Genomic DNA, 11,492 nt, shown 5'->3' on the forward strand with positions numbered 1-11,492 from the left:
TCGAGGAGAAGCGAAGAATTTGGGATAGGGAAAGGCTAACCTAGAGCTAAACTTGAACTAGACTAGAACTACTCCTAAATGCATAAGTAAAACGAGAAATAGACTTGATTTGATCGATTGTTGGGGGTTCAATCGGTCGTAACCCTTCATCTATATAAAGGGAGAGTTCTGGATCCGCTTCAAACTGTTTCTCGAGTTAATCCCGCGGTTTTAGGTAACAAATCCCGCGAGAAACTAGGAATCCTAACTGACTCTCCGCACGCACGGACCGTCCGCGCCACCACCGCGGACTGTCCGGACCGTGGACCGTTTGGCCTCAGGGCCGGACCGTCCGTGAGGCTCTTTTTGGTGTTCAACAGAACGAACGGACCATGAACGATTGGACGAACGAACGAACAAGGTATTAACATGTGGATGAACGATCGAATCGATCGGACAAATGAACGAACAAAGTATTAATAGGTGGACGAACGATCGAATGAACGACCGAACGATCATTGTGTTCGTGTTGTGCTTGTGTGTGAGTGGGAGTGGAAGTAAGAGGGGAGTGAGTTGCCATATTCAAAATTGAGTAGTAAGAGATTTTAGGCCCCCTCAATCCTCTCTATTGCTCTTGTTCTCAAACAACCTGTGGATTTAAACTTTAAAAAAAGGAGTGGTTCTTGATAATTTGGAACGGGGAGCTCTTCAAACAATCCCAGATAGATACAAGATATAATCTTGCCTTCGCGAGAAACACACCTAAGATTTACCGCGGATCGTTGATTTCTCCTCCTGCTAGAAAGAGCCATCGCTTCAAATCATTTGCTGGTCCCTGCTTTCTTTCACGTAGGAGCGGAACAACTATCGGTACTTGTTCAATTTTTTTTACCAACTTTTCTAAGAATCTGGTTGTATGAAGAATGACTGTAGAGAGAACTGAGTATCATTGAAATTACGTATAGAGGAAGATGGAGGTATCCATAGGGTTCAGAATCTAGAAAGTGACAGATTTCTATTGTTGCAACGATTCGATCGATTATATATTTAGGTCTTGTTCGTATGTGTCGGATTGCATCCAGAATCATTTTAGTTAATCAAAGTTTATATAAATTAGAGAAGCAATCCGGTTAGGAATCGTTCTGATCTATCAAATCCGGCATAAATGAACAACGACTTATATTGTTTCCGAATATTTTTTAACAAATCGATTTTTATACCAAAAAATTGTCAACCGATGTAAAAAGGTGAAGCCAACAGGCCCAGCTCTTGGCTTTCTCGCTGCCCCCGCCGCCGCAACCGTCCACCCGCGCCGCGACAACCACAAGCTGCGATTCGCCGCCGCGACAACGCCTCGATACATCCACCATGTCGCCGTCAATGCTGGTTCGAACGGGGGATATATTCTCCGCCGGCGACCTCGAGGTGCCCCCCGCGCCTGCAGCAGGATCGAATGTACGCTGCAATCTCCCGAATATACTCCGCGGCGCGTAGGCGCCTCGAGGCCTTCATAACCGCGCTCCCGGGCAGTCACGATGGTTGCGGCGGCAGCAGGAGGGGCTCGCATCGGCATCGCCAGCGGCGGCGGTGGAGCAGCCCTTTCAGGACCCCGCTGGGCTCGCCTATGTCGATGTCCTCCATCATCGGCGCCGCGGACGAGCAGGCCACCCCCGCGTCGTCGGGGGCGGCCTACGCCACTCCCCAGGGCGAGACAGCGACACCGTCCGTGATTCTGGCGTCGCCGCTGCCACCGCCACAGATGGTCGTGGTGGCGCTGGACGCCACGCGGGACCACCGGGATGACGAGATCAAAACGGCGTTCAGGAATTTGGTCGAGCGAGGAGACATACTCCGCGCAAGGGATTCGCTGCTCGTGCTGGGCGTGCTTCACTCCATCACCCATCCAAGTGAGGACCATCTCTGGAATATCACAACATGTCCGTATTTTACGACTCAGCACACACAAATCTACTCTTACATAAGTTCACATTCATGGATTTTTGAAATAGAATGTCATAGCAGTTTTGATGCTTAATTTGACTCATCGTGTTCATTTTCCCTTTTAGAAGGTGTGCTTGTGCTCATTGGCATTATGGCATATTGTGTGTTTGGGTGTGGGGGGTAGGGGAGTTGTTATGTATTATAGTGGAGTTAAATAAGAAACTCTGTATTTGTATTGAGATTGCAATCATGCATGTCTGGTAGATGATAGCATACTGTTGTTCATGGGTATGCACTTTCATGGCAGCACTGTAGCTTTCAGAATTGTAGAAACCCTAGATTGCTTGATGTATTGCATAGAGAAGGGGTTACAATATATAGACTCACATGAAACCCTAACCCTAATGGGCTGGCAGCCCAACAGTGGTGCCGGCCCACACACACACACAGTCTAACACCCCGCAGTCGCAACGGGGCACCACACACGATGAGACTGGAGTAGATGCCGAAGGTAGGAGCCGACGGGTTGAAATCCCCCTGCAGTCGCAGCGTCGTGATGGTGCGAATGTTGCGGTTGGAGAAGAGATCGGTGTGGATTCCGAGAAGGCGATAGCCCCTGGATGCCGAGTTAGCCGAAGTCGAGGTGGCCGTGGTCGGGAGACACGCAGCAGGAGCCTGTTCTTCGGGAGGAGTCGACGTTCGAGCGTCAACGATCTGTAAGACGACACAACAAAAGAGCATCGGAAGGCCGATCTTCTTGCTTCTTTGATCGTCCAGATGTCGAGGAGCCCCGCCAGGGAGGCCGACGACAGCGCACGCGTCTGCGCCGGCCCGCGGCAAAATAGAAGGGGTAACAGCGGATCCGAGCGAGAAGGCCATGGCTGCAACGGATCCAGCCGGGAAGACGTGATCCGGCCAAAGGGACGGCGGATCGAGCCGGGAAGGTCGCAGCAACGGTGAATCCGACCGTGAAGGCCACGATAGCGACAGATCCAACAAAGGCGATGAAGGGGTGGGCGGTGGAGCGGGTCCAGCCAGGCAGGGGCCTGAGCCGGGCCTGGCAGGGTATTTTGACGCCGGCAACGGGAGAAGCTTGAAGATAGGAGGCGCTGTTGGGCGTCGGCGCAGTCAGGGACGAGGTGGACGACGCGACGATGGGGACTGCACAGCGCACAGGGCAGGGGAAGAGGAAGGGAGCGGCCTGCTGGCTGGTCGGCGACGCGTGGAGGCGCGACAGCGGCGGCGGATTAGGCAGCCAACGACGTGTGGAGACGCTGTGGCGGCGGATTAGGTGGCCAACAGCGGGATTAGGTGGACATTCCCGGCGGGACGAGGCCGCCCATGCAGGCTGGCAGGGGCAGCGTGCGGGCCCGCGCTCGTGGCAGCGTGCAGGTCGACGCAACGGCTACCAGTGGCGGCGGCGGGTCCCGCGTGCTCGCCCGCGGCGGCGACCGGTGAGGGAGCAGGGAGACGCCCATGGTCGCGTCGACGTCGCCGTTGGGGAGCGGAGCGAGGCCGACGGTCGCCAGGGCTGGCGAGGAGAGGAGCTCGAGGCCACCATGGCCACGCCGGGGCCGGATCTGGGGGAGGACCGGTGACTAGGATGGTGGCCGCCCCCCGGGAGGGAACTTACGGGGGCGACGACGTTGGAGCAGGGCCGACGGCTGTTGGGGTAGGAGGCCGGTGGCTGTGGTGGGTTGGGAGAAAACCTAGCTAGTTGATACCATGTAGAAACCCTAGATTGCTTGATTTATTGCATAGAGAAGGGGTTACAATATATAGACTCACATGAAACCCTAACCCTAGTGGGCCGGCAACCCAACAGTGGTGCCGACCCACACACACAGTCTAACAAGAATCACCAATGGAGTAGATTAGTCTGCATGACTTAAGACGTGGTGTCGTGATAGGACACAATGAAGAGTAAAAATGCATGGAACTAGTAAAAGAAAATAACAAAAAAATCTTGTTCTTAACTTGTTTAACAAAGGATTGTATTAAGAGCTGTGCTCAATTATGGATATATCTCTTCATTTTATTTTGGTCGATTCATTCCAATTAATGTGTTCCATCTAAAAGGATGCATGTTCTTCCTAAACTCAGCACTTGCATGCAGTAAAAAAGGGTGATACCATGCACCTACCGAAAAGACAGCAACTATAACCCACTAACTGTACATAATATCTACATTTTAACATTTGTATCAAATCAGAAATTGCAAACCAAAATTAAGTGTGTCAAAACACACGTTGTAGTTTGTCAAAAGGAACATGTGCTAGGAAACCTACAATTTCCATGATAATCATCTAGTGAAAATCACACATGCTTTCTAGTATATATGGTTTGAATACTGAAAATTTCTACCAATTTTGAAATTTTACTGTCATAGTTTGGTATTTATTTTATATCTAAGTTTATATTTTAGAGAATATGGATGCAATAATTCAAATTATTTCCCTTATTAACTATCACACTCTAGATAGCAAGTGCCCAAATGATGGGTTTTCTTATTTGCTACTATGTGCTTGATTTCAGTTTGCTACTATCAAGAGGTATTAGTTATTTCGAGAAAAAAAGAGGTATTAGTTATATTGATTGTTGTATTGACTCATAATGTAGGGTCCATATGACCTTGGAGTACCTTAGAAAAAAAAATCCAATTATGATAACTATGATGCATTCCTGAATGTATAGTTTTTGGGCACCACTAGCATCACCATTTTCTATTTCTAGCTTAGAATCCTAATATACTGAATGTGCAGCGATAGCCTTTTTGCTATTTTAGTATTGGTCTGATCTACTATGGAATTTTAATTATAAAATATTTGTCAAATTAATATACCCAATTGTGTCCTTCATGATATATAGTTATGTACATTTGTTTACAGGAAATAAAATCTATAGTTTGAGTTTAGAGTGGTAAGGTGATAATACTGGCCAACGTTCTCTTTAAATACTACTCCATCCGGTTTCCTATTAGTTGTCGTTTTGGATAAGGTTCGAGTCAAACTTATAAAATTTTGACTACAAATAACTATTTTGTTATTTAGTTTTGGAACCTAATATTTATATGCACCAATTTGTCATAAAAAGTACTTTTATAAAAGTATAAATGTATTAAGAGTTCATTTGTATTTTAACGAAAAACATTGGTCAAAGTTATATTTTGGAGACCGTGTCATTGTCCTAAACGACAACTAATAGGAAACCGGAGGGAGTACACCAAAATTATTATTTGCTGGATATGTAATGCTTTTGGTTCTTCTGTTTGTCTTCAGTGGGCTACCAAACCAAACCGTTTACTGAATCTTTTGTCGGGACAAGCGACAGATACCTACTTGATCAGGTGGCGAACATAGCTGAATCCTACAAAAATAAGCTCCAACAAGTTATAGAGATGCTCCACAATGTTAAGGTAAAATGCCTTCATCTATCTATTCTATACGGACATATTATTCTTCTGTAGAAAATGTAAGCATGCCTATCTTTATCCCTAGTTTCATGCAATCACTTTTCAATGAGAAATCTGGATAACAAGGCGATATACTAGTTACATTAGTAACCTTGAAATACTTTCTACATTCTGACACTACAAAATTTTATCAGATTACTGTGACCCTCAAGATAACCCCGGGAGCACCTGCAAAGGTTTTCATTATCCATGAAGTAAATTCCAGCAAAGCTTCTTGGGTTGTCCTAGATAGGTTTGTACATCATTTGTTGTTCAAACGTATATGACAGGCTAACACCTGAACGGAAGTTCCCATATTTTTCTGGGTACTTGAGGTAATATTGAATTTAGAATAAACTTTACAGGCACTTCCGGAGAGATTTCAAGCACTTAGAAAAGCACATAGCTTGCAAAGTTGCGACATTTCAGGATCACTTACAAGTGCAATCCTTGAGGTCAATACGAACAAATCCATCAAACAAAAGCACATATGAATTGGAGGACCTGCAACGTTTTGCGGTCACGATGGATCTGAGTTCTGAAACAGTAAATGGTGACACTCGCAAGGTATCAATCAGGTCGTCGCCTGTAAGCTACCTTGCCTCTCTGAACAAGCACGAGATCCATGAGACCTCCAGCGTGGCTGCATGCAGCATGCCATACTTCAGTGGCATGTCTCTCACAATTGACGATATGGAATCCCTACCTAATGGTGAGATGACTTTTCTTCACTAAACCATGATTAAAAAAAAGCTGGCAGTGCAGATGACAGAAAACTACTGGTAGTCCTTGTAACTGTGATAGCTAATTCACGTAGAACTGATGATTTATTTAATGTTTTCTAAAACTAAAAAGAACAACAGTGATTTGCTGGCTGCTATCATTTTACTTGATGTTACAAGGCTACTCATATTATATTATATCATACCATATAAACAGTAATACCATATGTGGTCTTGTGATCCTTTTCCAGAAAAATACGAAGATAAAATGAGCTCCCAATATGATTCATCAGAAAGGCCAGTTTTGTGCATTGGCTGCGGTCTAAAATCAGTTCTGTACATAAAGGAATCCATGAAATTCCCATTCTCGGAGATTCAAACTGCAACATCGGATTTTTCAAGTGAAAATTTGCTGGGTGAGGGTGGATTTGGGCATGTGTACAAGGGCCAGCTCAAGGATGGTCAGGTCATTGCAGCCAAGGTGCACAAAGAAGCTAGCTCACAGGGTTATACTGAATTCTTCTCGGAAGTGCAAGTTCTCAGTTTTGCTCGACACCGAAATATTGTCATGCTGCTTGGGTACTGCTGCAAAGAAAGCTATAACATCTTGGTGTATGAGTATATATGCAACAATTCTCTCGAGTGGCATTTATTTGGTATGTGGTTGATATGCTTAAAACTTCAAAAGAATAATAATGCGATGATGACAGGCTTACTTTGCTCTTGTTACTTGGTGGAAACAGACAAGTCGGCAAGCTTATTAGAGTGGCACAAGAGGTATGCTATTGCTATTGGTATAGCAAAAGGGCTGCGATTTCTACACGAGGAATGTCGTGCTGGTCCAATCATTCATCGCGATTTGCGTCCAAGCAATGTACTCTTGACGCATGACTTTGTTCCTATGGTGAGATTTAGTAACTAGGTATCGATACATGTCTAGATGCAAATGTATTCTAAATTCTGATTATAGAAGTGCTGTCTTTCACAGCTTGGTGACTTTGGTCTTGCAAAATGGAAGGCTGGCGGTGACAACATCCAGACAAGGATTCTGGGTCAAACAGGGTCTGGATAAACTTCACCTGACAGAGCTATCGGCTAATTCTTCCATTCTATGTTATCCGTTTTTTTATAATGAGTGATTTTCTGTCATGTCCAACAGATACTTGGCGCCTGAGTATGCTCAGTATGGCATGGTTTCTGTCAGAACGGATGTCTACGCCTTTGGGATTGTTCTTTTCCAGCTGATATCTGGTCGAAAGGTGCTTGATGACCATGGAGGGCAGTGCACACATATATTGCAATGGGTATTATTCATAGTGAATTCTGCTTATACTTCTGTTTATATACTTACAAGTTACAATACATCCGCACGGTCCAATTTCAATTTCCAATACGTCAACAAAAATTTCAGGCAGAGCCATTGGTCGAAAGCCTTGCACTTCACGAACTAATTGATGATCGCATTAAAGATACAAACGATACATATGGGTTGTATCATCTAGCCAAAATTGCATATCTTTGTGCCAGGCCAAACCCAGAGCAGCGGCCTTCTATGGGAGAGGTTAGTTTAGAAAATTGTTATATTACCTGATATTGTTGTGAAATCTCGATTGGTAATCTCAGAATGTTATGACAAGTTCATTTTATCTCTGGGCAAGCAGGTTGTTCGCCTTATTGAGATAGAAACTGAACATATCAGGGATTTGTCACGACAATTCATCCCTCATTTCATGAAGTGATGAAATAACCGAAGGGGATTTTGTGGTGTGAGCTGACTACTAAAGTATCTACGCTGCATTTCCACCGGGACAAAGTAAACTGAAATCCATACTCTCCATTCTTGTTGGTGATATTGTAACACTTGGCAGTTCGCTCTCTTTTGCCTTTCTTCATTTTCTTCTTCCAACCATGTAAGGCTTTGTTCGGTTATTCCTATGCTTTATGGATTAGAATGGATTGGAAAAAAATATGAAGGATTTTGACTTGCTATGGATTTAATCCCACCTAATCCCTTCCAATCCATATGGATTGATAGGAAACCCAACAGGCCCTAACAGTGTGCACATGGGGTTACTGCACCTTTTTTTTCTTGCTCCTTTCTTCTCTTTGTAAATGAAACACCTTCTTCTCAGAGTGTTGCCATAGGTGTCTCCTGGCCTTGCCACTTTTCTAGAATGTAATGCCACTGTGTAATTGACTGGCTGTTGAAGAATTTGGGAGGACGCGAAAGATGAGTGATCTAGTTTTTGTAGTGCGCTATTTCATTGAACCATCTTCTCTGACAAGGTTGATGGAGAACACTTATATTTATTATACTGCTTATCCAGTTAGCCACTTAGCCCTTCAACATCTATACCAGCAGAGTGAGCGACGCTCATGACCTAAAAAGCAAGGGCCTTAATTTTCGCCGCATGTAAACTACACAGTTCATGGACAGAAAGTTCTGAATATGATAAGACGTTGAATTATATTGTCACTTTTTTCCTGATCACAATTGAACGAGTTTCTGCAAAAAGTCGACAGATGAAAGTTGTGGATCCTCCAATCATCCTTAAAGTTAAAAGCAACAAATAGACCTGACGCGTTGCTATCTGCCGTCCTTTTCCTAGCCCCTGCAAGTAGACATTGAGACAATCATTCTGCTCAGAAGAATGCCAATGAATTCTGACCATCGTTAGCCACTCGGACTGTTCCAGCGATTTGGATATGGATTTGGAGGGGATCAGATGCCTTCTTACTAAGTGACTGCGGTCATTTCGACCTTGTCAACTGAGACGCGCGTGTCAGGATAAGGTGTCAGGTGATCAGTGTTATTAAAACTACGTTTAAACGATGTTTAAACTATGTTTAAACGTCAAAACTCTAATTAGAGGTTGAAATCACGTTTTAGCGTTTTGGCGTTCTAAACTGTAAAACGCAGAGTTTTATGCATTTTAGACCATTAGCTATTTTTGGGCCCGGTCTATTAGTTACTTTAGGGGTTCAATCCAGCTCATGGGTGAAGTTTTGGTAAGCCACTAACCTCTCTGTTTTGGTATTTAACTTCATATTATTGTCTGAAATTACGATATATTAGTATTTTTCGTATGTTGTTTAAAACTACATTTAGACAAAGTTTAAACGTTTAAAAGTCAAAATTTCACCCATGAGCGTTCCAACGTTTTATCGTTTTAATAAGCTTGCAGGTGATCCCCGCAAAAGAATTTTTTATTTGTTATCTGGCTTGACTTATGACAGATGACTATGGACCGTCAGGTACGTCTCTTCCCCTCCCTTCCCGCGCGACCCCTCCCCTCCCCTGCCGACGCTTGCACTCCCCAATGCCCCACGTCGGCGCCCACTCCGGGACTGGCGGCCACCTTCCAGGGGAGCGCTGCCGCTCCTCCCTCCTCCCATTTAGCCCCCCTGCAGGCGGCCGCTCCCTCCCATCCTCCTCCCCTGTGCGCGGCTCCGTCCAAGACTGGTGGGCGGACCAAGCCGGATCGCTGGCGCGCGGATTCTGGCGAGTCCTGCAGCTCCGCTGGGAGCGCCCCTGCTGGCCCTTCCTTCCGCGACGTGGTCCTGCGCTCCCATCCCTCTTCTCCGGCCAGTTGGACTCCCAGGTCTGAGCCACGGACGTCGCAGTGTAGGGAGCTCCGGGCTGCGGCTCTTCAGCCGTCGGTCGTGGGGGGCACTGAGAAGAACGCCGACGCTGCTGATGGCTAGAAGACTGTTGAGTCCCGGCGTTCCAGGCGGCTGCGCCTGAAGGCTGCCAATTTCCAGCGCCCTGCACCTACCAATCTTTCCGGCAGGTGCTTCAACTGTTTCTCACCAAATCACCTGGTCCGTGACTGCCGTTCAAGGACAAGATGCTTCAAGTGCTATGGGCTTGGGCATAGGGCGTCCCGCTGCCCGGAGGCTCCAGATCATGCTCAGTTTTCCACAGCTGTTTCTAAGCAGACAGTGTGGTCACGTCTTGGCGGTGTCGCCCCAGGCAGAGCCTCTGTCTGGTCCCGTCTTTGAAATCAGCAACCTCTTAGGATCTTGCAGTCTGTCTGGAGCAGAATTTCCTATCCGCCTTCTGGTGGTTTGTGCCAGACGAGGCGATCTATTCACCCTGCAGTGCCTCGGAAGGTTTGGCGGAGGAAGACTTCGGTGGCTGCAATTTCAGGCAGCCAATATTTGTTTCAAGGAATGGCTTCTGACCTTGCTGGGGGCGCTGATGCCGTCACTATCAGGGGCCGTTCTCGCTGGCGTCACTCTCGCAAGAGACGGAAACCCCCCACCCCTCCCAGAGATGATGGGAGCAGGATTTATATGCAACCCCATCTGCCTTCTTCAGGACTTGTACCCCCATGCTTGCTGGGTTGGAACCACGCCATGACTGTTGCCGAGGAAGATCTTCGTTTGGCAGTGGTTGTCTCGGTGATCAGCAACCGTGACTCAGTTTCTGAATTCGAAGTGGCATCCCTGCTCTCACCAAGATTGGAAATCACTGAAGACTTCGTTGTTCTCTGTCGCTTATCACCAAATAGTTTTCTGCTGGTTCTCCTGTCTGAAGATATGGTTCAAAGGCTCGACTCGAGGTGGTCCATTCAGCGGGCTGCGACTTTCACAGTGGTCTGCAAGCGATGGTCTAGATTTTTCAACTCTTCTGGCAGAACTCTTCCTCAGCTGGTTAACCTGGAATTAGATGGCATCCCAGTGCACGTGTGGGAGACGGCTATGGTGGAACATTTAATAAATCCATTTGCTTGGCTATTTAAGGTGCACTCGGATACCTCTGGCCTGAGTGACCTGGTTTCCTTCAGATGTTCTGCCTGGTGCATTGATACATCCATGATTCCGGAGTCACGGGAGCTCTGGATCACTGAGCCTCTGCAGGCGCCTACTGGAGATTCGCAAGGAGTTATCTCTCTGGGTTATACAGTGAAGATCAGATGGTCTATTCCTTCTTCAGCTGCTGCTGCTCCTTTGGTCTCTGCCTCACCATCGTCGCCTCGTGATCATGATGATGGCCCTCGGTCATACCGGCGGTCCCGGTCACACTCTCCATGAGGGCAACCACGGGAAGACATCAACGCTAGCAATCTTGGGGAGCTAGGACAACAACGTCGTTCAACCAAAGAAAGACTGGGTCCCAGATGCTTGGATTCCAAACAAACGAATCCTAACCCTTCTGAGCTGGACAATTCTGTGGATGGCCCTTGCCGCGATCTCAACGGAGAACACCGCGCGGGCCTAGAGACTCCCCACGGGGATGACTCGGCTCCGGTGCACATTGAAGAGCAAGCCCAACATGCTGTTTTTTCTGATCAAATGGGCTGCAATCCCATTGGGCAGCAGAATTTCACTAGAGATTTGTGCTTGGTTCCAAATCTCAATCACCGTGCGGGCCTTGAGGCTCCCTTCGGAGAGGC

At 46.7% G+C, this 11,492-nt stretch overlaps 1 protein-coding gene across 2 annotated transcripts; it reads left to right on the top strand.

Annotated features, from left to right (window-relative positions):
• Positions 1-1,171: 1,171 nt before the first annotated feature.
• On the top strand, positions 1,172-8,335 carry LOC118476721 (inactive protein kinase SELMODRAFT_444075). 2 transcript variants are annotated; one of them, XM_035966366.1, is made up of 10 exons: positions 1,172-1,886; positions 5,199-5,335; positions 5,527-5,624; positions 5,737-6,083; positions 6,345-6,749; positions 6,837-6,997; positions 7,082-7,155; positions 7,253-7,397; positions 7,505-7,654; positions 7,755-8,335. In XM_035966366.1, exons 1-10 carry the CDS (start codon positions 1,433-1,435, stop codon positions 7,830-7,832), a joined length of 2,049 nt encoding a protein of 682 aa, XP_035822259.1. In that variant the 5' UTR covers positions 1,172-1,432; the 3' UTR covers positions 7,833-8,335. The 2 variants fall into 2 exon arrangements, with proteins under 2 accessions (XP_035822259.1, XP_035822258.1); XM_035966365.1 differs by having other exon boundaries at positions 1,260-1,916.
• The last annotated feature ends 3,157 nt before the right edge of the window (positions 8,336-11,492 follow it).

Source organism: Zea mays, chromosome 3 (assembly GCF_902167145.1).
Source record: "Zea mays cultivar B73 chromosome 3, Zm-B73-REFERENCE-NAM-5.0, whole genome shotgun sequence".
NCBI lineage: Eukaryota > Viridiplantae > Streptophyta > Magnoliopsida > Poales > Poaceae > Zea > Zea mays.